We start from the raw sequence: 24,487 nt of genomic DNA, 5'->3' as shown, positions 1-24,487 counted from the left end.
ATATTGACACAGTCTGCATCAATACCGTGAAATATGATACTGAAATGCATTAAGCACATTTAATCACTAACAAAGAGTTGCAAAAATCTCCCAAGTCACTTGCAATACGACCATCAGACTTATTTTTACAAGAACAAGAGGCACAGGAAGATTCTGCACTCTCTTTTCTTAGTCCTTCCTATAAAATAAAAGTATATTCTGATGACTGTCCTCTCATAACTAACATTTGTTTGTGCAGGAAGAACAAGATACGTGGGAAGATTCTGCATCCTCTACATCCTACCTGCAAAAAGGAATCATGCTTCATCATCATCATCATTCAGCTCCTAATTGCTCAATAAGAAGCCTAGGGAACTGGGACTAAACTACTTAGTCCTAACATCTATGCGGAGAGTGACCAATTGCTCACCCCTGAGTAGCATCATGTGAGCAATAAACCCCAGCTATCCCGTGGATGTAAACCCTACAGAGCCATATCTAATTGGAGCACCTTCATCTCAAAACTGTATGAGAGCGACAAGGCTAAAGCACTACATCAGTATATAACACAAAAGCCCATCCTTGATCTCTCTGTATGTACCAGAGATGTTTCCCATCACAGAGAAATTACTTAAGTGTGACAGGGGAATTTACAACAGAGAACTGATTACAATTTTCTCACTGAAACCAGGACCAGAGCTAAGAGAGCATAAGACACTGGAATAAATGGAGAGCCCTAAGTGTGACACTGGAACACTGTCTCTGTGGAATGTTTGAACAGCCGCCTCTCTCCATCAACACAGCCACACATCCTCAACATCTGTCAACAAACAGGAAATTAGCAAAGAATACTTTTTTTTTTCTTCTTCTTTTTTACAGTATACAATATATAATGCCACAACCGGCATCAGCATCATCAGTCAACCCTGATTTAAAAGAGAAAATTGGGTGGGAGAATAAGTTCTCAAAATGCACAATAAACACTGTCTTCATGTGATGATACTTAAATAACTGGGCAGGACTGTCCAGTTATACAAACAGCCCTCAAGCCCTCCCTAAGAAAGGAGGATGGTGAACTGTGAAAGAAAGTCAACTCTGGATTGCAGTCCATCAGCTTCACAATCAAATGAGCCTAAGGTTGCAACTATTACTACAAATACAAAAGCTCATACAGTGCCGTCACATATTCATTCTATAATCCGACCACGTAAAAGCATAACAATAATTTAAAAGAAATTATTGAATGAATTTCTTTCTTATGAAAGTTGCTCTGTATTCATTAAGACATACTCTGAAAACCATTAACCAAAGTACTGTACTGGTTACCCAAGCTCAAGATATCATTTTCCCAGATACTAAATCTGAACCCGAATTACAGTACCTTCTTGCAAAATTGCCGATCTTGTAATTTTGCAGCATTTACTTCACATTCAGGAAATGTCCACCACATACTTCCCTGATACATAAAACCAAAGAGAATCATCAAAGGACGAAGAAACACGGCAAGCATCTTTCAGCCTAGAAATACTACACACTACATTTATAATCATATAGTTTCAGTTTTCAAGGCTCCAACATGCTTGCATGCGTCAGTCTTGGTCACCTAATGGCGGCTCTCCATGCTGCTTGACCTCTGGCAGCTTCCCTATTCAGTCCCTTATCCCTGGGGTCACATTCAATGACCTCGTCCCAGGTCTTTTTTGGCCTCTCTCTCGCAACCCTACCCGTAACATTAACACTTCTCACTTTCTGCACCGAATTATCATCCCCCATCTTCTCTACATGCCAAAACCATCTCAATCTACCTCTCCTCATCACAACAGCAATACACTCCAGTCCCATTCTACCCCTCAACTCTTCCATCATAAACCTAGCGCCCCCAGGCCTCGCACTCAGGAACACACTGCACATCCATCTAATCATTGTCATTTCCGTACATTTGAGCCGGCCAGCATCCTCTTCCTTTACTGCCCAGGTCTCACTACCATACAGCATTACACTCCTAACACATGCTGCATACAAAGGTCCCTTGGCATGGGGGGAAAGCCTTCTCAGTGTCAGGAAAGGCGACAGCTCCCTGAACTTCTTCCAATCACTCCTCACTCTAGCCACACAGCTAGCTTCAGCCCCACCTCCAGTACATAAAATGTCCTTCAAGTACCAAAACTCTTCCACACACTCAAGAGACTCACCAGCAAGTTCAATCCTTTCACGCCTGACAATCTCCACCTGTTCTTCCCGACACACTGCATACATGAAAACAGCATTAACTCGCTGTTCACCTCTAATACCATTACATCTCTTATGCACCCACTTATCACAAATACTGCACAAGAAAGTAAAAAGAGGTGAAATATTAGGTGTACTTTTGTCCCACGACTAAATGGGAAATGGGAAATTTAACTAGAAAAGTATATGTGAGTAAGGTGGAGGAGAAGAGGCCAGGGGGAAACTGAGGATGAGGTGGACAGATCGGGTGGAGCATGATGTGAGTTGAAGAGAGGGCATCCTGATGATGGAGGAGAGAACAATAATGGGCAACCCCCGCTGGGATTAAGGCATCAGGCTGCAGTGATAGGTAGGTATTTGTAAGTAGATAGGTAGGGGAAGACAGACAGACAGACAGATTAACAGACAACCTGACAGACCAACCTCATTGTGCATGGCACTGGTGATGAGTCCAGCTACTTGCTCCGCTCTTCAGCCAGTAAAGCCTCAATCTCACTGGTAACATCAGGCATGGGGGTGCGCCAGTACTGCAGACTAGAGTACTCAGCCAATGCCTCCAACTGACCCACCGCAGGGAACATGTGGTTCGTTATGTCACTCAGGTTGGAATATCTAATGGAGAGAGGGGAAAAGAAGGTTAAATACTCTGTCAATGTAAATCTGGCTTACAGCTGCCATTCCTCTATCCTGAATGCTTCCCATCCACACCTAAAATTGCCATCTCTGAGGAAGATATGGCTTGTTATGTCACCCAGGTCAGAAGATCTTCAGGGAGGGGAAAAGACATTTACTTTTATTCTATCCACTTAACTTTTCCCACAACCGCCATCTCTTTATCTAGAATGCTGATCTGTAACCAGAGGTTAACAATGGAATATGATTCTAGTCCTCTGTCATCAGACTGCTCTCCATCCAACTCACATCACCCTCTTGCACTTACCTCTCCACCCATCCCTCCACCTCATCCTCAGTCTCCCTCTTCCCACACTTTCCCTCCACCTCACTCACATACACTCTCCTGGTCAATCTCTCATTCTCTATTCTCTCTACATGGCTAAGCCATCAAGACACTACCTCTAACACTTCCAATTACGTTCTCATTTATCTGTGTGTGTCTCCATGTAACTCCACATGCTCCTGTCAAACAACTTATTTCCACTCCTCTCACACCTGAATTGTATCCTTCCAACAAAGTCAAAGCTTCACTTCCATGGGTGGGAGCAGGGATCCTAACACTGTCATGTAACATCTTGTTTACTGACAACTAGCTTCCCTCTCAAGTGACAAATACTGTACTGCATGTCCATAGTATGCCCATACAGCACTGTTTTCCCCTATTATCATCATCATCATCATCATCAACATAACCTGAATTCCCACTACAATATGGGGCTTAAATATGAATAGGGGAGCTGCCAGAGATCAAGCGGCACGAAGATCCGCCCTAAGGTGACAAAGACTGACGCATGCAAACATGTTGGAGCCTTCAAAAACAAAACAAGTCCAGGTATAAAAAAATCTAAAATAATGTCACCAGCAACATGACCTTCAAAAGAGAACACATTTCCACCACCAAAATAAATCATACGAAGTTAATACAGTGTAAGTTTCACTGTACACTACTTACTGGTTAAATAGTACAATGCACGTTAGCATATACAGTCATATAGTTAGTAAATGCACATACTGCAGTACAGTATTTAGTTTCATGCTTTTTTTTTGTTCTTCCTTTCCTTGACATTCTCTCATAGAGTCAGTATTATAATGTTAGTTCAGTTAGCAATTAGAAATCAAACTGTGTTCATGCTACATATCTCTTTTTTTATTATTCTGGGCTGTACTCTGGGTGGCATAGGAAGCAATACAGTACCTCTTCTTCAGCAATTCGCTTTGCATATTATACCTTTAACTCTTCCTTCGCACAACCATTTTTGTGACATGAATGAAACAGAATGACAGCTAGGCATGAATGGGAAGGGCTTTTCTTATTCTTGCCCATTTGTCTTTTTATTTCTTTGTATCTTAAATGTCAGGACCAACTGCCTAGCCCCGGGCTCCTACGCTCCTCATGGGGCAATGCAGGATTGGATGATGGTATGGTATGGATGTATGCAATTTCATGTCCAAAGAAAAGGATGGTGTTAGTATTCTTCTGCATGTTATTCACATCATTTTAATAATGACATACTCTGCATCAACAACATACACAAGGATGCTGAGGTAGAAAATAAATTACCAAGAAATAAGTGTTACAAAATTTCCAGAGCCACTCTGAATACAAAACTCAGTCTTATGCTGCAATAGCATATAAATAGCACCAATACAGTTCCTGTGAGCATCTACCAGACACACACAATGGTGTCAATATGGCCATCACAGAGAAACTGACGGAAATTACAGTTTCAATAGTCAGCCTTGGGTTAGATCAGAGTACCCAGGATGCTGCTGCATCCTCAACTACTTGCAGTATAGCCATCATCAGCATCATCACCACCCAAACCTTTCCAGGGTGACAAACCAAAAGATGCCATGCTTCCTCTAAGGAATGTCAGTACTGAGGCTGACCATGACAGAGCTAATGTTTTCCCTGGGCTGGAAGCTAAACCAAGTGACAAAACCAGCTAATTACTCACCAACTGTTTGGAAAAATGAAATTTAAGAGAAGTACTAAGATTTGTACTAATGTGTGTCTCACACCTTGAACTTTGACTCTATTTACTTGTGACTGAGTTTCTTGCTAAAAAACGATGGTTATGCAACTAGTTACCAAGCTTGTAGCAACACTTCATTTTCATGGAAGTACTTCCCAGTGTAGGATGTAGCCAACCATCTGTTACTCTGAGTAGTAGTAGGTCATAATGGCGATGAAGAAAAGCCACCGGGAGCAATAAACAAGCCATTGGCAAAGTTAGTCAAAGAACTCATATTATTCAAAGCAAAACTTTTCTGTGAAAATCCTATAACCAACTTCTCCATGTAGTACTTGACACCTGTCTGTCACTTCATGGTTATATTCTTGTTGTTGTTGTGACCCCAGGCTCATTTGAACATGAATCTGGTAGACTGCACATTGAAGTTACCCTTCTTCTGCAGTCCCCCATCCTCTTTTCAGGGTATAAGAAGGTAGCTGAGGAATGCTAGCACAAGCAAGCCATCCAGTTATACTGGTGCCACCACATGAAGGTAACCCTTTCTAGCACTATGGTTATTCTGCAAGCAAGCTATGTGCAAGCAAAAGTAAGGGGCTAGGATGGCTGGCTGTGTTAAATGGGTTGCAGTGGCAAACAAGGTGACAACACAGGATGTTGTTGCTTGCATACCAGACGCTTACCCTGTCATTGCTCAGACTGGGGCGTCACAGTGGAATTATTCATCTCATTTGGATCAATCGCCTCAGTAATCATGCTGCAGCCCATTTCTTGGGACCTTTTCTTCACTACCTTCTTTGAAACCATATCAATGGTTCATCAGGTTCCTCTATATCCACTTGATGATTCTTTTCCACATAATTTTTGTGAATTACTATTTAGCAGATTTCTTTTCTGCACAATGTACACATACACACACACACAAAAAAAAACAGTTATTGCGCATATTATCATACTGGTGAAACAGCTCTTGTGTGTAAGCCTTGAACCCACCTCACCACTGCTGGTAATTTCTACATACACATTCACTAGTGGTTCTTGTCGTATTAGAAATACACTGACTGAGTGCTTTTTGAGGGAGGATAATACGTAAACCAGTCATTATCAAGGTTACTGTCTGCTGACTCCCCACTCTCACTCGCACTACTGTCATCTTCCAGGCAACTATCACCATCACCATCACCATAATAATAATCCAGACTTTTTGGAACTGGGGGGAATGTTTCATCGACTACTGTGCTTTGCCGTATGTAACTGCAAAGATAAATGATACTTTTATTACACAGGGTTAACAGACTTCACCTCTTGAATCTGGATGACACCCTTTTTAGTCTACCTTTGTTGTCACCAGGCAATTTTATTCAATTCTGAAACAAAATTTCACACTGAAGGGGTTTGCTATGGCAATACCCTCCAATTCAAAGTCCATTCCAAAGCTGAATAAAATCAGATGGCAAAAATTATACGAAGATGTCTTCAGGTTCAAGGGGTTAACAGATGGCATATGCTAAAGCCATGGTTACCAAGAGCTTCCTGAAACAACTGTACCATATCTACATCATTATATTCATTAAACTATAATGCTACCATGTTAAAGAACACACTTAAGCAATCATTCCACATCTAGGCTTCAAACACCGTGCTCTCTTAAGCTGACAACAGAATGGCCCTTCCATATCTGCAGCGATGTATAACTGATATTCCTGTCAATGGCAAAATCCACAAACAGTTGGTGGACCCCCCCCCCCCCCCCCAAAAAAAAAAAAAAAAAAAAAAAACTGCAGTCATACTTAAACTGCATGATTGCCTACAAACCCTTTGCAGTGCCCTAAAACACCGTCATGTTAGAATCTACTTGTTTGAAGTGCATTTTGAAATTAACTACATGTCATTAAATTATCCCAAAGTACACCTTAAACTAGACTTTTTAAAGATGGTTTACTCCCCCCCCCCCAAAAAAAAAAATCCAAACAATGAAACTGTGAATCCAGTGAGATCAATGCAATAAATCTCATACTCACTATTACAAAACAAAGAAAAATACTACATATACAAAAGCACTGCACAGTTACAGGCTAAGTCAATGTTTTCTTTAACCCCTTTAAAATTACTGCATTTTCCATATTTTGTTTTTCCAAATTTAACAAGAGTAAAATTCCTTGTGCACAACAGTGATTCTTCATACTCAACTACTAACACTGTTCAAATTTTCAGTTCTATGACTGACATGTACAGTTGGGAACAAAAGTACAGTGAGCTCTTAAGTTTCGTGTCTGATACCATGAGGTTGGCGCGAAACCTGAATTTCGTGAACCGAAAAGTATTAATTCAACGGTAAAAAATCTAATTGGTTCTAGAACCCCTCCCAAAGTCACTCTTTTTCTCACTTTTGAGATATAATTCACATCAAACAGTATACCAGAATAAGTGACTACCATATCAATGACAAAATTTTAGAAAACATTAAATAAAGGGATCACCAGCCAGAAAAATCTTCCTTATCCTCTACTGAGTACTTTTTCCTCTTCACACCGACTCCATACTCACGACGTTCTTTTCTTGCCTCCATCCTCTGAACTCCCCAGTATTTCACCATCACCACTATTACCAAGTCCTCCAATGAATGAAGAGGAAGCCATAATACAGTACAGGTAGACCACAGAACAAAAGCTGAATGAAGGCAAAAAAAAAAGTGACCCAGGCTATGATCACTATCAGGGCACCATACACAGTCACACAGCTGGCAGGAACTGTGCAAACAACATGGCGGACAACAGCTGACGATTGCCTTGCCCACTGGCACCCCGTATATTGATGCGAAAGGTGAATTCTTGATCGTGAGACATAAGTTCTTGGAAATTTTGGGCTTTTGTGCTAAGGGTAAATTCGCAAACCCAAATAGTGCGAAATATAAGGGCTCACTGTTTGGCTAATATTTCATCTCTTCTACTTCTCACTTTCTTCTGCTAGTTAGTACCGTACTTCTAAGCTGAGAGAGGCTTTGTATTTTTCTCTGCCCATACATGATTCTCTCTGATACCATGCATTAGGAATATAAAAAACACGCCCTATGTGTGAAGCAGACACGGTGGAATACTGTAGCAGTAAAACTTTTGGACAAAGAGTAATACACTGAGATGATGTGTACACATACAAAGAATGTACAAAAACAGGGTGCCAAAGAATATTTGTTTAAGTAAGTCTGAGGGCAGTGCTGGTACAGGCATGCCTTATGTGATGTGGAAGAAGAGTGGAACAGTATATTGGTGAAAGAGAAGGTAAAGAAAGAGGAGTGTTTAACAGAGTGCGAGAGGCATGTATGGATAAGATGGCCTGGAGGCACATCTGTCATGCTCACCCCTGCCTGAGGTTTACCAGGTGGGAGCAAGACACTGGAAATGATGATGATGAAGACTTTTGCCCCCAACTGTACCAAAAACACACACGCTGACTGAAAAGTATTCAATTAATTACAGTTTCACAACATGTCTTATGTATGCAAGATACAGACTGATTATGCCATGCATCTAAATTTTACTCTTTAATCTACTTTCTTCATCAAGAATTTGTATCATCATTCAGTTTCCCTGCTGATGATATTTCTTCCAAATTCACTATGACACCTACATTATACAATATTATGACAGTTTCCTTACTGACAGCAAAGGAAGAACTACAAAGCCATGCGACAGACAATGACTACAAGCAAAGTAATACTTAATCCTAACACAAACCACACAGAACCTATCCACTGCATGGAACTAATATAAACTTATGAGACAAGGTTTCTGATCAGTACTCCTTCCACTACAGCGAGTCTGTTTTCGTCTGAGAAACCCGTCACTCCCACAACTTACACATTAAACTGTGGTTACATAAATTCTGATGAACCTTAGTTATAAGGAAGAAATGAATCTTCCTATATTACTACACAATAGTCAGTTTATTTTCACCAGACAGAATTGAGGTACTTCCTTACTTCAAGTACCAGTGCTGAGTCAAGGTTGCATGAAATTTGATGAACCTAAGTTTTGAGGTAGGTATAAGTGTCTTGGTTTACTGGTGAAACTGACACTCCAATCTTACTAAAGTGCAGATGCTCTATCCTGATGATGATTCTTAACCCCTTTCTGCTCACCTGATGGCCAAATATTGCCAGATTGGAGGGTGGATCTGACTTCTAACAAAGGAGACTCATTCCTACCTCATAAAAGGATCATCAAATTTTGTGCAACCATGACTAAATTTTCAAACTGTGGGAATGGCACAGTTCTAGCATGTAAAAACACACCAACTATACACCTGGCCATGAACTGAGGTAAAAGAGGTTTGGGATCTTCATGAAGTTAAAACAAATGTGCTGTATCTGGAAGGAAATTGTATCCAGGGTTTCACGCCAAATGATGACCTATTCTCCAGTGTTCAGGTGGTAGTCTGAAGCTTTGCTAGTCCAGCTACGCAAGTAATGGTGACATCAGGGAATGTTTATCATGCAGTCTACCAAAGATGTGAATGATCAGAACAATGGAAAACAGGTCTTCATTCAGTGTGAAGCTTTGGCTATGACTTCCCTGTATTTTTTTTTTTTTTTTTTTTTTTTTTTTTTTTTTAAATAATAAAGTGGCCAAGACTGGAAGTCTTCAAAAAAGTTGTGTGTGTGTGTGTGTGTGTGTGTGTGTGTGTGTGTGTGTGTGTGTGTGTGTGTGAGAGAGAGAGAGAGAGAGAGAATGATCGATTGATTCAGGATCCCCTCATTTCAAAACGGCTGGACATATTGCATTTACGAGACTGAATGTCAAAGGCAGAGGGATATTGAGACAGACAAGCAGGGGCTGAGAACAAACAATGGCACATATGCGTACTAACTAACTACTACATAGCTAACTACTTCATAATTCACCCATCAATCCATCTATCCATACATCCTTCAGTCCAAACATTTAAAGTGAGTGACCACTGCACATTACGTGAACAATAAACCTCAACCACCCCTTGGAAACAGACCCTTATGTGCCACATCTTGTTGAAGCACCTTAACTCACATTGCAATACATAACAAATTCAGTGAACTTTCTTTGCAAAAGTGTTCTGCCTTGAGCACTTGCTGTTGTTTACCCAGATACATCATAGTTTATGAAAATACACACACACACACACATGCACACATACTCATACCGTAATACACTAACAAATTCAGTGAACTTTCTTTGTAAAAGTGTTCTTACCTCAGCACTTATTGTTGTTTACCCACATACATCACAGTTTATGAAATTAAACACACACACACACACACACACACACACACACACACACATGAACAATGCTTTACGTATCACCTGCAAAGGTTATACATTACTCCAGTACAATCAAACTAACATAAAACAAACAGCAGTGTAACACCTACATGAAGGAAGAAATAACATTAAATGCATCAGTAAATAAATGGCTGCACCACACATTAAAGAAATTTTGAGATTGGTTTAATTCATGCCAGGCAGCCAACAGCAAATGAGTCGGTAAAAGTGTGAGTGAGTAGTGAAGCTTAGTGGTTGCTGTTAAGCCCTTCAGTGCCAGTATGTATTTTTATTGTAAATGTAATCCTGCAGACACAAAACAATTTTACATAACACAGGAAGAGACTCTTGTATTGAAGGGGTTAATGAAAGCTACCAATACTGTATATCTAACCCCTTCATTTAAGTAAGACTTGCCTAAGCTAAATAGAATCTTCACCTGGGAGATGTAAAAAAAATGGAAATACCTGTAATCAGACTTTATGGGTTAACCACCTCATTCTGATGACATGCTTTTCAGTACAGTATATTCTTCCTATCTGCAAATGACTTTACTCAGCTTAGGTGAGACTTTCAAACAAGAAGGTTAGGTGCAGCATTCATCATTATCTGTACTACACTAAAACTACCCTAAGTTGCATCAAACTTTGTGACAGCAATAACAAAATAAAATAATATTAGACTGCAGGGGTTATGGTAAGGCTGTCATAAGCAAGCATGAGCAGTACAGAGGTACAGATGACTGGTTAATATAAAATGTTGTTGTTGTGTCCCCCAGGTTCATCTGGATGTGAACCCACTGGACTGTGGGCTTATGATACTACCCTTCTTCAGTCCACCATCCACCTTTCAAAGAATATGGAAAGGACTATGGGATGTCTGCATGACCCGGCAATGCAGCCTTCTGAATATACTGGTATCACCATGGGAAGGGATCCCTCTCCAGCATCGAAACAATACAAAGATATGGCTGTACACAAAGAATGAAACAAGGATAACAATGGAATAATGGATATGCAGATGAGCATGACTGGAGAGAGAGAGAGAGAGAGAGAGAATATCTTATACTTAAACATACCAGTATACACAAAAGCACAGAGAAAGGTAGATACTGCATTTCTGAAATGTCCCTCTCACACAGTTGATATTTAATGGGGAAGGGGGGAGGGGGTGAATGATTAGTCCTTGCCAAGTTAACCCCTTCAATCCAGTGAAGTATTTCTATATTTTATTCTTGCTATCACCAGATGATTTTATCAAACCTACACAGACCTCAGTAGTGATGGGGTTAATGAAGTCTATTTCCAACTTTCCAGTCTGAGAAGTCTGTCCTTCACTGACTAAAATCCTCCAGAGAGAACAAAAGGATAGCAATAAATTCCATTACCAGACTGATGGAGTTATATTAAGTAGACATTTCAGTCCCAATATTACCAAATTCAGTCTGATGATGTATTTTATATTTCATTCTTGGTATCTTCAGGTGATATTAATGAAAGGGTTAATGAAGGCCACACACTACCCAATGCTTGCAATCTGAAAAATCTCCTCTCTGGTTTATTTATATATACCGGTTATATATATATACTCAAACCTCGAATTATGGGATTATATGGAGAATCACCTTGTCCCTTACTTGAAAATGTCCACTGTTTTACCATATAAAAAGACAATCTTACTATGAAATGGAATGACTGTTTCACTAATCTTACTTATTTATTTGATTATGAATATTATTTTATGGGTACTGTATAAAGAAACATATTGATGCGTATAACTTAGACATTACGTAACATTTTGGAATGGTCTTGTCCGTTTGTCAGGTAGAATATGGAGTCCCTTAAATCCGAAATCCCTTAAATGGAGGTTTGAGTGTATATATATATATATATATATATATATATATATATAGTAATGCCACTCAGGGATGAGTGAGGTTGGTCACTCATCTTAAATGTCAGGACCAACTGCCTAGCCCTGGGCTCCTATGCTCCTCATGGGGCAACATGGGAAATTGATGATGGATGTATGGATGGAGCTATATATATATATATATATATATATATATATATATATATAGGCAAACCCCGATTTATGATACCACTAAATGTGATACCCTGGAATAGCGATGAGGGTAGAAATTTCACCGTACCCAGCCTATCGTAGGCCTACCCCTGATTTTGCCTTTTTTTTTTTTTTTTTTAAAGACTTAAATTTTGTGTTTAGGCTGATCTGTATACTGTTTTTAGACTTAGATTAATGTTTTAGTTACAGGTGAACACTGTCATTTGGGGTTCGGATTCTTGCCCATCAGACGAGATACAGAACAGTGTGGACAACTAAGCAACTCAACAAAGAATATTTCGTGTCTGACCACTGAACACTAACCTATCATGGAATACATAATAATAATTTTAAATAAATATCATTAATTATGAAAGCCTTAAAGAATTTATATTTCATGCACTGGCAAAAACTGTGAGTGATAAATCATGTGTTCACATTCTGGCTGTTCAAGGAAAAATGCTCTGAAATACAAAGGAACTTCTAAATAAATGTTGGAAAATAACAGAGAAGAAAATAAACGAGCTCAGCAACCACAAGAGTAACTAAAATGACATAAAGAGGGACCGTTGACAAGGCTATCCTGATCGCATCATCGATCGATAAATTATGTGTTTACATTCAGGCTGCTCATGGGATATGCTTTGAAAATACAAAGGAATTTCTAAGTAAATGCTGGAAAATAAAAGATAAAAAAATAAATGGGCTAAGCAACCAGACCAGTAACTAAAATGACATAAAGAGGGGCCACTGAAAAGGCTATCCCGATCGAATCACTGATCCCATTCCCCAAGAGAATTCCCCCTCAAACATCAACATTTCTCCGTCACAACAATTCGCACCTTGGACGATTCTGTGTCATTCATACATTATTATTATACATAACAGATGTTTATCTAAGTGTCCCGGGACCATCTGATAGTGGGACTGTATATAAGTGTGCTATTTCTTCTCTACCGAGTTTGAATATGAGTCGGAGATTGCATTCTCCAGAGACCCTGAACAGGCACAAACGAGACCGGCACTGGTTTTGGGCTTGGGTTACCTTTTTTTACAGCTGCTGGGCCATTTAGATTGGCGTTAAACTTTCTTTCTTTTTTTTTCTTTTTTTTTTTTGGACATATTTGGGTGGGTTTAGGACTTTGTTGGGGGGGAAACCCACGACTCTCAAACGCATCCCTAAACGTTACATGTTAAATTTACCCCGAGATAAAAAAAAAACACCTGGTGATGGATTTTTACATAACCAATTGCATCGTTAAACTGGGGTTTGCCTATATATATATATATATATATATATATATATATACTTTCTCTATAATAATTCTTCCATATACCTTCCCTACCACACTCAGTAAGCTTATGCCACGATAATTCTTGCATTCACTTCGATCACCTTTATTTTTGTACAGGGGTACAATCACAGCCTTTTTCCAATCTGCAGGTACACAGTTTCACTCATACATGCCTTCTTACTTATCTCCAACAAGCACTTCATTCCATTCTCTCCATTATATTTAAGCATCTCTGCATACACCTCATCAACCCCAGCTGATTTCCCATTTTTCAGCCGCTTCACAGCACTCTTCACCTGTGTGAGTGTCACGTCTCCTGGCACTGCATTCCTTCTCTGCACACCCCCAAAACCAATCATGTTTACAGCTGCTCTGCTCTTTCTATCCCCATTCATCAGGCTTTCAAAATATTCTTTCTATCTGGTCCTTACTTCATCTCCATGGGTTAATAATCTACCACCTGCATCCTTCACACCATCCCATTTCTTTCCGCTTTCACTTCTACATTTCCGCACCTCTTTCCAGAATAACTCTCTATTTTCAGAGTAGTTCGTATTCATTTCTCTTCCTAGACCCTCATTTACCTCCTTCTTTTTCCTCTTCACTAGTCTCTTTACGTGCTTCTTGCTCTCAACATATTCAGTTCTTATTTCAAATGAACCCCTATCCTGTAACCACTTTAGCCACTTCTTCCTCTTTTCCTCCACCGCTCTCTTTACCTCCTCATCCCACCATGCCGTACCTTTCTTCTCTGTTGTTATTCTTGCCATACCACACACTGCTTTAGCATTCCTAACTAAGCAATCCCTATATGCATTCCACAGTCTGTCCAGATCCATTTCATTCCCTTTCAGTAATTCTAACTCGTCCTTTACTTTGGTCCTGTATTCATCTGCCATTTCTTTGATCTTCAGCTTCTCAACTTTCAGTCTTTCTCCCTGACTGCTCCTCTCTCTCCTGATCCACCTCACTCCTCTCAGCTTGATCTTGCATACCACAATCATATGATCTGACAGACCTCCACGTCCTCTCACAACCCTTGTATCAGCAACCAGTTCCCATCATCGACCTCTCTACGAGAATGTAATCAATCAAGCTTCTTTCAACACGATCCTCGTTCCCTCAATATATTATATATATATCTATCTATCTATCTATCTATCTATAGCCCGACGCCCTAATCCCACAAAGGATGAGGTAGAGTGAAGGCCTAGAGAGCTACCTAAACAAGGACAGTGTGAGTTGAAGGGAGGGAAGCCTGATGAAGGTGGATAGGGTGACAGAGAGGCATTTTGTTTGTGGCTACCCTCTCCATGATTAAGGCATCTGGATACAGATAGCCAATGAGACAGACTGACAGACAAAACTTACGATGACTGGAATGTCTGAGTGAGCTCGTGCTTCAGCTCCCCCCGGTGGTTGATGGTAAAGATGCGTGAGATGGGGATGCCCACTGCCCGGTATGCCCACACGTCCTGAGGAAATGACAAGTGACTATAGTAAATTCCAAATAACTACAATGACTTCATTCATATATCATCCTCAATGCCAAAAAGTCAGTTTACTCATTCTAGGAGTGATGAGGTCAAAAGATCTTAATGTAAAATACATCCCCAAAGATGAATATAAAACAAGAACAAAAATTATCTCTTCAGCAGGTTACTTAAATCAAAATACTTTCCTACACCCTCAGTCATCTGGTTCATGTAGATTTTGTTCATAAACATGATGCACGATGCTGTCCTTCAAACAATGGACTGTATTCTAGATGTCATAGGTGGATTCGTAGCACCTCATCCTTAGCACTTAATTTCCAGGTGGTTGCAACCATCATCCATCTGCTCAATGTAGTACTACCTACTTCTTCCTTCACCTTTATTGTTCTATTTCTGTGTCTGTACTCCTCTTTCAATTTCTCCCAACATTCCTGTCATTTTTTATTACTTTCTTTTCTTTTCAGGTGGCTTTACACTAAGTGACATGCCTAACAGTTTCCTTTAAGCCAGGAAACCATTTACAATGCTGGATGGTAACAATATAACTAACCCATACATGTTCCCTACGAGCCAAAAAGAGAGTTGATGAGGGGTTAGTGCCCCTCCCCATAAAACAGGTAACCCAAAGACAAACGGCCATGCCTTGGGAGATTATAGCATCTGACTGTAGATAGATAGATTAGACTGCATGAATGTCAAGCTTTGATTAATAACATATACTAAAGTACTGCATAATAATGTACAAAATATATCAGTAAGGAAGAGGTGCTATGAAATCTTCAAATACACTTAGAATATGACTTAATATATCTCAAGAGGATACTGTATTACTGTATTTACACTCACATTAATCTTGTTGCCATAACCAGAGTAAAATGGATTGCGGTCTGAAGGGTAGAGGGCCTGTATGTCCCTCAGGCAGGAGATCTTGAACTCCTCAGGCTTCTTCTCAATAACCTCCCTGTGGAAAGCCTGCACCAGTGAAGTTGGGTTGAGCAATAGTGGTCCATCCGGGAGAGAGAGATCGCCCTGTTTTATAGATCTCAGGTACTCACGCGTAATTCTTGCCTGACCTGAATGCAGACAACAATTCTTAATATAAATGAACCTTTAAATATGGTACTCATTGTTGTAAGTCAGGTTATCTACTGAAGAAATAAAGGGTGCTCCAGGGCAATGTCCTAACTTCAGAAGGTGATTCTTGAGCTAATGTTGATTAAAACATCTATATTAATATCGGTCCAATTCACAGTTGCTACAGAGCTATAATCACTGATGACCTTATGGACAAATATGGTCTCCCACATACTTCATCTATACAGTAACTGTAGCTCTATGGCACCTGGGAACTGGACTCATGTTGGTATGCTAATTTTCCATGAAATTGGCCCACACGTTACCTCCTTATGCTACTACATCAAGCCTTAGCACACCCTGTATATTACATCATACCAGACCTCTTCTTACCAGTATACAAAGACACTTCATGACTACACTTAAATACTGCTGTGCTGGAGTTAGGAAACTGGTCATATATATAACAAGGCAGAGAGACAAAGTACAGTATCAGGTTCAAAAAGTGAGTTAACTGACCAATGGCCCTGGCAGAGAGGTAGAGAAAATTGTATCCATTGTTCTTGATTTTGGTGAAGAGTTGAGCCACGCCACTCTGAGCCCAATCCTTGCCAATGATAGGCAAAATGTGACCCAGCACATCCGACTTGGTAATGGTGCCATCAATGTCCGAAACCACAATACTGGTGTCGTGGTTCCACAGGAATATATGGCACTTACAGCGGGTCGTGCCCTGGTAAGCGGTTGTCACTGAAAACAGTGCTTCATTCCTTCCTTCTCGCAGCTTGAGTTTTGCCTGTGGACACCACACATCATTATTATCTCATACACTTTTCCCCACACTAAGATAAGGTGATGTGGAGTCCAAACAGTAAGAAAAGAGAAAAAATATAATACAAGAACTAATTAATAGCATGCCCAATGAAATGGGACACACACATTCATTCATTCACTATTCAACCCCCCACAATTCTGGGAACAATTCTTTTGCCTCGCTTTCCCCCAGATGATTTTGCTTAGCTGAGAAAAACCCTAGCAGTTGATGGGATAAATATTTATCTTAATTAGATTAAGAGAGGTGTGAGCTGGGCAGTAGGCAGTCTGATGATGGAGGACAGGGTGACAAGAAGGCAATCTGTTTAGAGTCACCCCTTCTGGACTAAGGTGTCTGACAGCAGAGACAGAAATAGACAGACAGATAGATACAGTGACAGAGAGACAACCAACCAGCCAGAGATAGATACAGTAGAAAAGCAGACACAAAGAATGAAAAAAAGTTAAGTATGTATATCACCAGCTGATCCAAAGATAGTCTTAAACTGTTTTTGAAGTGTCCCTCAGAATGCCTTCTCTCTTTCATTAGCTGGTAGTTCCTTACTAAGTTGGAAAAAAAAAAAAAAAAAAAAATAGGAGCATCACTAGACTGAAGATATTAAACATGTATCTCACCAGCTGATCTGAGGACAGTCTGAGGCTCTTCTTGAACCGCTCTCCAGAAGGCCTCCGCTCTTTGCTCTCTTCCTGGTCCTCAGACTCTGATGAATCGGTGCCCCCAGGCCCTCCCGCCATCCCTGTCTTGCGGCTGCGGGGTCCTTGTTTTCTGGGGGTGCCTGGGAGACTGGTCTGGGTCTCAGCTGCTGTCACCTCTATCACACCTGGGTCACCTAAATCACTGGTTGTGTTCTGGAATAAAGTAACTGAAATGTAATTATGAACAGTGATGAGAATGCAAAATGATAAACTGAAGAAGAAACACTGCTGGATTCTAGGAAAAAGCTAATGAAAAGCAAATATAATAAAGCTTTGTTATTTTATCATTTTTTCCAGTAAGTCCACATTTATATTATGACTGTCTACTTAACCCCTATCTGCTGGGTGATGTCTATACACATCACAATCCGGGTGCTACATGGCCGCCAGGTAGTGGCTGTACATGCAAGTGTCTTCCCACCACCATTTGAACCACCAGCCATTTCATCTCATCACCCAAGGGTAGGGAGGGAATCCCTCCATAGTACACAGGCAAGAGTCAGTCTGTCCTGTGCTTCTGCCAGGTGTACAATGATGTCTTCAGGTTCCTATTTATCTAATTCCATCCATGCCGCCTGTAGCCAATTTGCATCATCCAACCCTGTCAAGCCTCTTTCCAAGGATACTAGAAAAGGGCTCAGTGATAGTGCCATAAGGCCTAACTTGGATGCAACAGTGTCTGGTTTATCTAGCAGTAGAGAAGTTATCACGTTGAGAGCAAAGCCATAGTTGGTGCTGAGGGCAGACACGTGAACACGTCCTGCTCTGGAGCCGAAAATTAGTTCTCTTCCTCATGTCACTGCTCATCAACACAATGACCTACAGACCTGGGGATACTTTCATTCACAGGAGGAAGAGTTGGTGAGTAATATGGTCTTTAATTTGTTTCCCTTCGTGCTACACTTTCTGAGATATTAAGGTCTGAAAACAAATGATTTTGATGAAAATGCCCGTAGTGAGGTGAAGACTGCAATGAAAATAGCCCGCCGTTTGGGGGTTAAAGGTCTGCTGCTACCAGTGAAGAAGATTTACCAGCTTCCTCCAATATACAGTACCAGTTGTATGAAATTTTTTATCTTTTGGAACACATCCCTGACATAATAACTTACTGTACACAGATGAAAAAGCAAAAGTATAAACTTAAGATGAAATGGAGGCATGTAATGAGTGATCTGTAGAAAAGAAACAGTGATCTAAACCTTACTGCTCGATTGTTCACCTCTCAAACATATAGCAGGTTGGCATAAAACAAACTAATACTTGGACCATGAATATTATTCAACACAATACACACGAAGACTTAAGGACAATACTAATAACAGCTGGCCTTCTGTTTCTCAAGACTGTAGTTCAAATTCTTTTGAAGAAATTACTAGCACTTGGAACATTGGTGGTATTGTTATTGTTGTGGCCCCTGGCTCATCTGAAATATGAACCCAGTTGAATGCAGGCTTAAGCTGCCCTTCTTCTATACTTAATCTTCCTACTTTCTGGAAACAAGGAGGGAGTTGCAGGGCATCTGTATTATCAACCAGCTGAATCACACAGTTATATCAGTGCAACCAAATGAAGGTGTCCCTCTCTAGCACAATTTGGGACATAATAAGAAAAATACATATCACAGCAATGACCTCACCTCAGCGTCAGACTTCTGAGTGGATGTCTTAAGGTTTCGGGCATTTTGGGTGTCATCGTCTTGGTTGTTGCGGCGCCAGGATGAAAACCAAGAGTAACCACGGGATGCTGATCGCTTACGCACTTCTTTCTTTGGCATGTGTTCCTTGCTCAGATCCTCTGCCACTTTCTGCAGGAAACATTTACCTATTCTGTATTACTGCAGTTCGCACTTACTATTACCATCTAATATCATCAACATTGTACACTCTGTCTTCCATCCAGCAGCGGTAGTACAGTAATCCCCATACTATCTGGCGCCCACTTTCCGGACACCCCACTTACCGGACATTGTGGACCTGGACCTTCAGAACCCAAAAATGGCCGAAAAAAAAAAAAAAATCCCCCCAAAATCCTAATTTTTTCCCACCCTTTGAAATTGCCGCACTGCGCCGAACAGCATACACCACGGCTCAGTCACTCCTTCCTTCTTCCCCCTCCCCTCTCCCTTGTCAGGGTTGCCATTTGGTATTTTTCATTACCAAATGTGGGCCAATTCGGTAATGAAAAATTTGTTTGGTAATGAATCAGAATAATGCATTACCAAATGGATTTTTCACATGTATGAGGATACACAGGATGGAGCTGGTGCACTGTCTGCTCTCTCTGATTAATCTACTAGCCTATAGAGCATGAAAATAATCAACATGGTGTTAATTATAAGAAGAGTAATTACATGTATTTCCACTTGTATATATAATTAGTGAAGAATAAATGCTAGCTTTACCAATTTGGTAATGAAAAATTCCATCCATCCATCCATCATCCAATCCTACGTTGCCCCATGAGGAGCGTAGGAGCCCGGGGCTAGGCAGCTGGTCCTGACATTTAAGATGAGAGTGACCAACCTCACTCATCCCTGAGTGGCATTACGTGAGCAATAAACCCCAACCACCCCTTGGATATAAACCTTCACCGGCTCAATCCGATTGGAGCACAATAATTACCCACTAAACCACCAGGTGCTAAAATTTGGTTATATGGTTACCACCCAGCACAGTAAATGGTTTCCTGGTGTACAAGAAACCATTTGGCTTGTCACTCAGTGTAGAGTCACCCAAAGGCAGAAGGAAGAGGAAAGAATGAAGGAATGAAAGACAGAAGAGCGAATGTAAAGTCACCCGCAGGCAGAAAGACGAGGAAAGAATGAAGGAAAGAAAGACAGAAGAAGATGGAAGGAAAGAAGGATGGAGGAGAGGACAGGGCAGACACCTGAGAGCAACACTATATTGAGTAAGTGGATGATGAGCACCCCCACCAACCACAATGAAAATTGAGGAGTTTGGTAATGTGGCCGTTGCGATCTGGCAACTCTGTTTCCTCGTCACCAACACTGTCCAACAGTTACTGCCTAACTTAGATCGTGAGTAGATGCTTATCGCAATGGAAGCCACACATGCTCGTTTTTTGTGAATAAACAGTGAATACCTGCAATACCGCGACACTAGACCACACGGGAATTTACAGTGTTGTGAAGTTAAGAAATTAGAATTTAGAGTGCAAAGGATTAACTGTGGAGTGCAAATTGGCGGCTGAAACTGAATTGGCGCAGTTAAGAACAATGTGCAGTTAAACAATTATAATTCACAGTGCAAAGAATTACCGGTAAGTGCAGCACAACAATGAATTACTGTATGTGCTTCAAGAGCAATTTCACCATGTCAAAGCCTTACAGAAGGTGGCCACAGACGTGCTGTAAGTACCTTTCCTGTGGTACAGTCACTTCTAATTCCTCATTCTTTGGTTCCGTATCATTTATTTCATGCTTTACGTCCATTATTGGTGTGAACAGGGTCTTAAATAGGTTTAAATAGATGCTATGCATGTCCGGTAGCGAGTTGTTTAGGTGGCTTTCAAAGCTAGGCTGGGTTAGGGTCCTTAAGTACCAGTCCAGGAGCCAGGGGCCCACTTTCCGGACGGGACCACTTTCTGGACATGCCTTTGGCTCTATTACGTCGGATAGTAGAGGGATTACTGTGGTTATAATAACCCCATGTTCATCTGAATGGACTGCTGGCCGAAGTAATACTTCTCCTATACTCTGCCAATCCCCTTGGAGGGGGGGATATTTAATTTATGCTAGGGGCAATATCTGTTCCTCAATGGGTTAATAAAATAGAAAAGTTGGGTCCTGAATCTGTCTTCCAATCTGATACCTAATATGCAGCTGCTGAAAAAGGTCAAATGAAAGATTTTTTTTTATTTTTTATTTAAAAAAAAAAAAGCTTACCTGAGGCAGGGGTCGCTGGAAAAGGACAAGGGAGAGAAGCTGAGGTGCAGCAGTGGGCCAGTTGAGGTAGCGTCCCCCTAGCCTCACCACCAGGTCAGGGTTCTGCAGGAGGCCAGGGTTCTCACAGAAGTCATCATATGTCACAAGGCTTTGCAGGAACAGGCTCTCAGGGAAGTCATTCTCATACTCATACAGACGGCCACACAGAGAGAATGCTACATCATGGTAACCTCTGGGGAAGGGGGAAAGAGGAAGACAATCACCATCATCATCATAATGTTTGGTCTTTCCATGCAGCATGAGTCAGACAGGTTTACCTGACAGCATTCCTCCACCTTACTTTATTCTGTGCCCAGTCTCTACTAATGTCTCTAGATCTGGGTACACAAAATTGTTAACAATAAAACAACAATACACAATTCCATGTTACCTCCTTCAGGGTGTTAGGGTCTGATGCAAGGCTGCCGTAGTCCAGTATCATATACATAAGACTGCATGATCAGCCAAATCCCCCTGGTGGCATTACATGATCAAAAACCTCCAGTCAGCTTTTGAGAAATCACCCCCCCCCCCCATGTAAGGCTGTAATTCTGACCAGGGTGTTCTAAACATTAGACAACCAAGTGCAAAAATGTTACAGCAAACACCCTACCCAAATCTCTTCTGGGGAAACATCAGCAAAATATCATTTCAACAGTACAATACACTAAAATAATCATACATTTCACATAATAAGCAAAGTACATACAAAAATAATAGTTCATGCAGTGGTATAAGTGTTTAAAATTTTCTATCATACTCACCACTACCCAAATTCCCATGTTCATAAGGGGTAGGGAGATCAAGACTGTGGCTGTTTGAACTCCCTGGGAATATGAATTTGACAACAGAGGCATCTCCACATATTATCATGATCAAAAGTTTGCCAACACTTCTCTGCTGGCTGTGGAGATGTAAAGTGTTATAAGAAATTATTTACCTCCATCAATGAAGTTGGAGGAGGTCGTGTATTCACACATGTTTGTCTGTCTGTCTGTCTGTCCAGATGATATCTCCAAAAGTTCTCAATGAATTTCGATGAAATTTTGTGGAAGATGGGCCACGGGCCAAGAAAGAATTGATTAAATTTGGGGGCAGATATGGATCCAGATCCGGATTCTGCAATGATATTGGCGGAGATATGCACTCGCTAAGTGTTTTCTGGTTTTATGTGTCCTCAGTAGTAATTTCACATGCACAACAAAGGCGTGAGATGGAAGGACACTCTCTGATGTTCAGAGAGCCATGAGAAGTGTGGAAGCAGGACACAATGCTAACAATAGATTAATGAAGAATTTTTTGTTCATGACAACACAATCTCCTCTCCTTCCTTCCTCTGTTGTAAGAGACAGATGGTAACTCACTTATAGTCAAAGATGGGATGTCTTGAGTCCTCGAAGTCAGAGTCACTAGAAACCTTAGGCCCACCAATGGCACCCTCCACACTGTGTGGTGACTGGGGTAAAGATGGCCCATTCCCAGACTCGGCATCCTCATCCTTCACATTTAGCCCTGAAACAAACATCCACAATCTCTTCAACCCAAAGATTTTTTTAAGTCTTGCTTAAGTCCCTGCATGCATCAGAGTGGGGTCCTATAAAAGAAAAAACAATGCAGTGTGACAATATCCTTAACCCTTCCTCTTCAACTGGTGCACTTGTGTATTATAACCAAGTTAACCCTACATATTCTGTCAGACTGAAATCATTCCACACAGTCAAAGGCTTAAAAACTATCCTGAGTGATCTGAATACTGCCGCTGCACCTAGGAATTTTTCTTAGGCTAACTACTGATACTGTTCAGTGTGAGGTGTAGTCAGGATTCCCTCTCATTGCTTGGTGAGCCAGTGAGTGCAAGTATCAATTCACTACTTCTTCCATCCCCCCCCCCCCACATTCCTCGCTTTCCAAACCAAATCTCACACCATCTATTAAAAAAAAAAAAAAAAAGCCTGAGAAATCCTAGCAGCAAAAGGGTTATGTCAATCATACTACAACCCTTATCTGTGCCAACTGTCATGCATAACAAACTATATGTCTGTCGGCAATCTCATTTTCATACATTCTGTTATGGTATGCAGTAACATAAAAATCTAACATAACCCAGAAACAAACTTTAAAATTACCAAGCACTTCAGACACAGTTTGCCTAATGACAAACACACACACACACACACACACACACACACACACACACACACACAGTGGTACCAATGGAGAGAAGGAGAAAAAAGGATATAAAAAACATAAAAAATAATGTGAAGGTGGGATATACTAATGTTGATGGTTTAATATCGGCAAGGGTAGAAATCAACAATTTTCTGAGGGTACATGAACCTGTTATGTGCTTTGTAGAGACCAAGTTAAGAGAAGGTATTGATGTTCATATGGGAGATGGTAAATACAAACTGTGAAGAAGAGACAGAAAAGAAAAACGGGAGGAAGAGTGATGATAGCAGTGAAGAACAACATAAATGTAGATATTGTGGAAATGGGAGAAGGCAGGGCTGAAGTGATAAATATGAAATTAGAAACTGGAGAGAATAGCAAGAGAGATATGGTGGTAGTGTATGTTCCCCCTAAGACAAGAGCATGGAGTGATGATGAATACCAGGAGATGTTGTCAGATATGGCTAGTTATTTACAGAAAAAGATTGAGAAAAGCAACAATATAATTTTAATGGGTGACTTCAATTGTAAAGAGGTGAACTGGGAGGAATGGGACTCAGGAGGCAGCGAAGATTCATAGGGTACTATATTATTAAATATAACAATGAACAATGTGATGACGCAATGGGTCAAAGAAGAGACACGGTTCCGAGGGGAGGACACACCAGCATGACTACTGTAGATTTACTGTTTACCAAAGAACCCGATGTAACAGAATCCTTGAAATATCTGTGCCCTATTGGAAAAAGTGATCACGTGGTCACTG

The 24,487-nt window shown here is 40.7% G+C and overlaps 1 protein-coding gene across 1 annotated transcript in view; it reads right to left on the bottom strand.

Annotated features, from left to right (window-relative positions):
- Nucleotides 1-2,663: 2,663 nt before the first annotated feature.
- Nucleotides 2,664-24,487, bottom strand: part of Lpin (phosphatidate phosphatase LPIN) — a 79,582-nt gene continuing 57,758 nt past the window's right edge. The window contains exons 9-16 of the mRNA XM_080279272.1: nt 22,917-23,064; nt 21,514-21,745; nt 19,246-19,413; nt 17,529-17,762; nt 16,599-16,875; nt 15,852-16,078; nt 14,881-14,984; nt 2,664-2,820 (exon numbers count right to left, since the gene is read on the bottom strand). Coding sequence (XP_080135398.1) covers nt 2,664-2,820; nt 14,881-14,984; nt 15,852-16,078; nt 16,599-16,875; nt 17,529-17,762; nt 19,246-19,413; nt 21,514-21,745; nt 22,917-23,064 — 1,547 coding nt within the window. The remainder of the gene's footprint in view (nt 2,821-14,880; nt 14,985-15,851; nt 16,079-16,598; nt 16,876-17,528; nt 17,763-19,245; nt 19,414-21,513; nt 21,746-22,916; nt 23,065-24,487) is intronic.

The sequence above is a fragment of the Coenobita brevimanus genome, chromosome 8, assembly GCF_032717465.1.
Source record: "Coenobita brevimanus isolate Jiangsu-jjx chromosome 8, ASM3271746v2, whole genome shotgun sequence".
NCBI classification, from domain to species: domain Eukaryota; kingdom Metazoa; phylum Arthropoda; class Malacostraca; order Decapoda; family Coenobitidae; genus Coenobita; species Coenobita brevimanus.
Note: the sequence above shows the minus strand (reverse complement) of the source record. Positions and strands in the feature narration are given on the sequence as shown.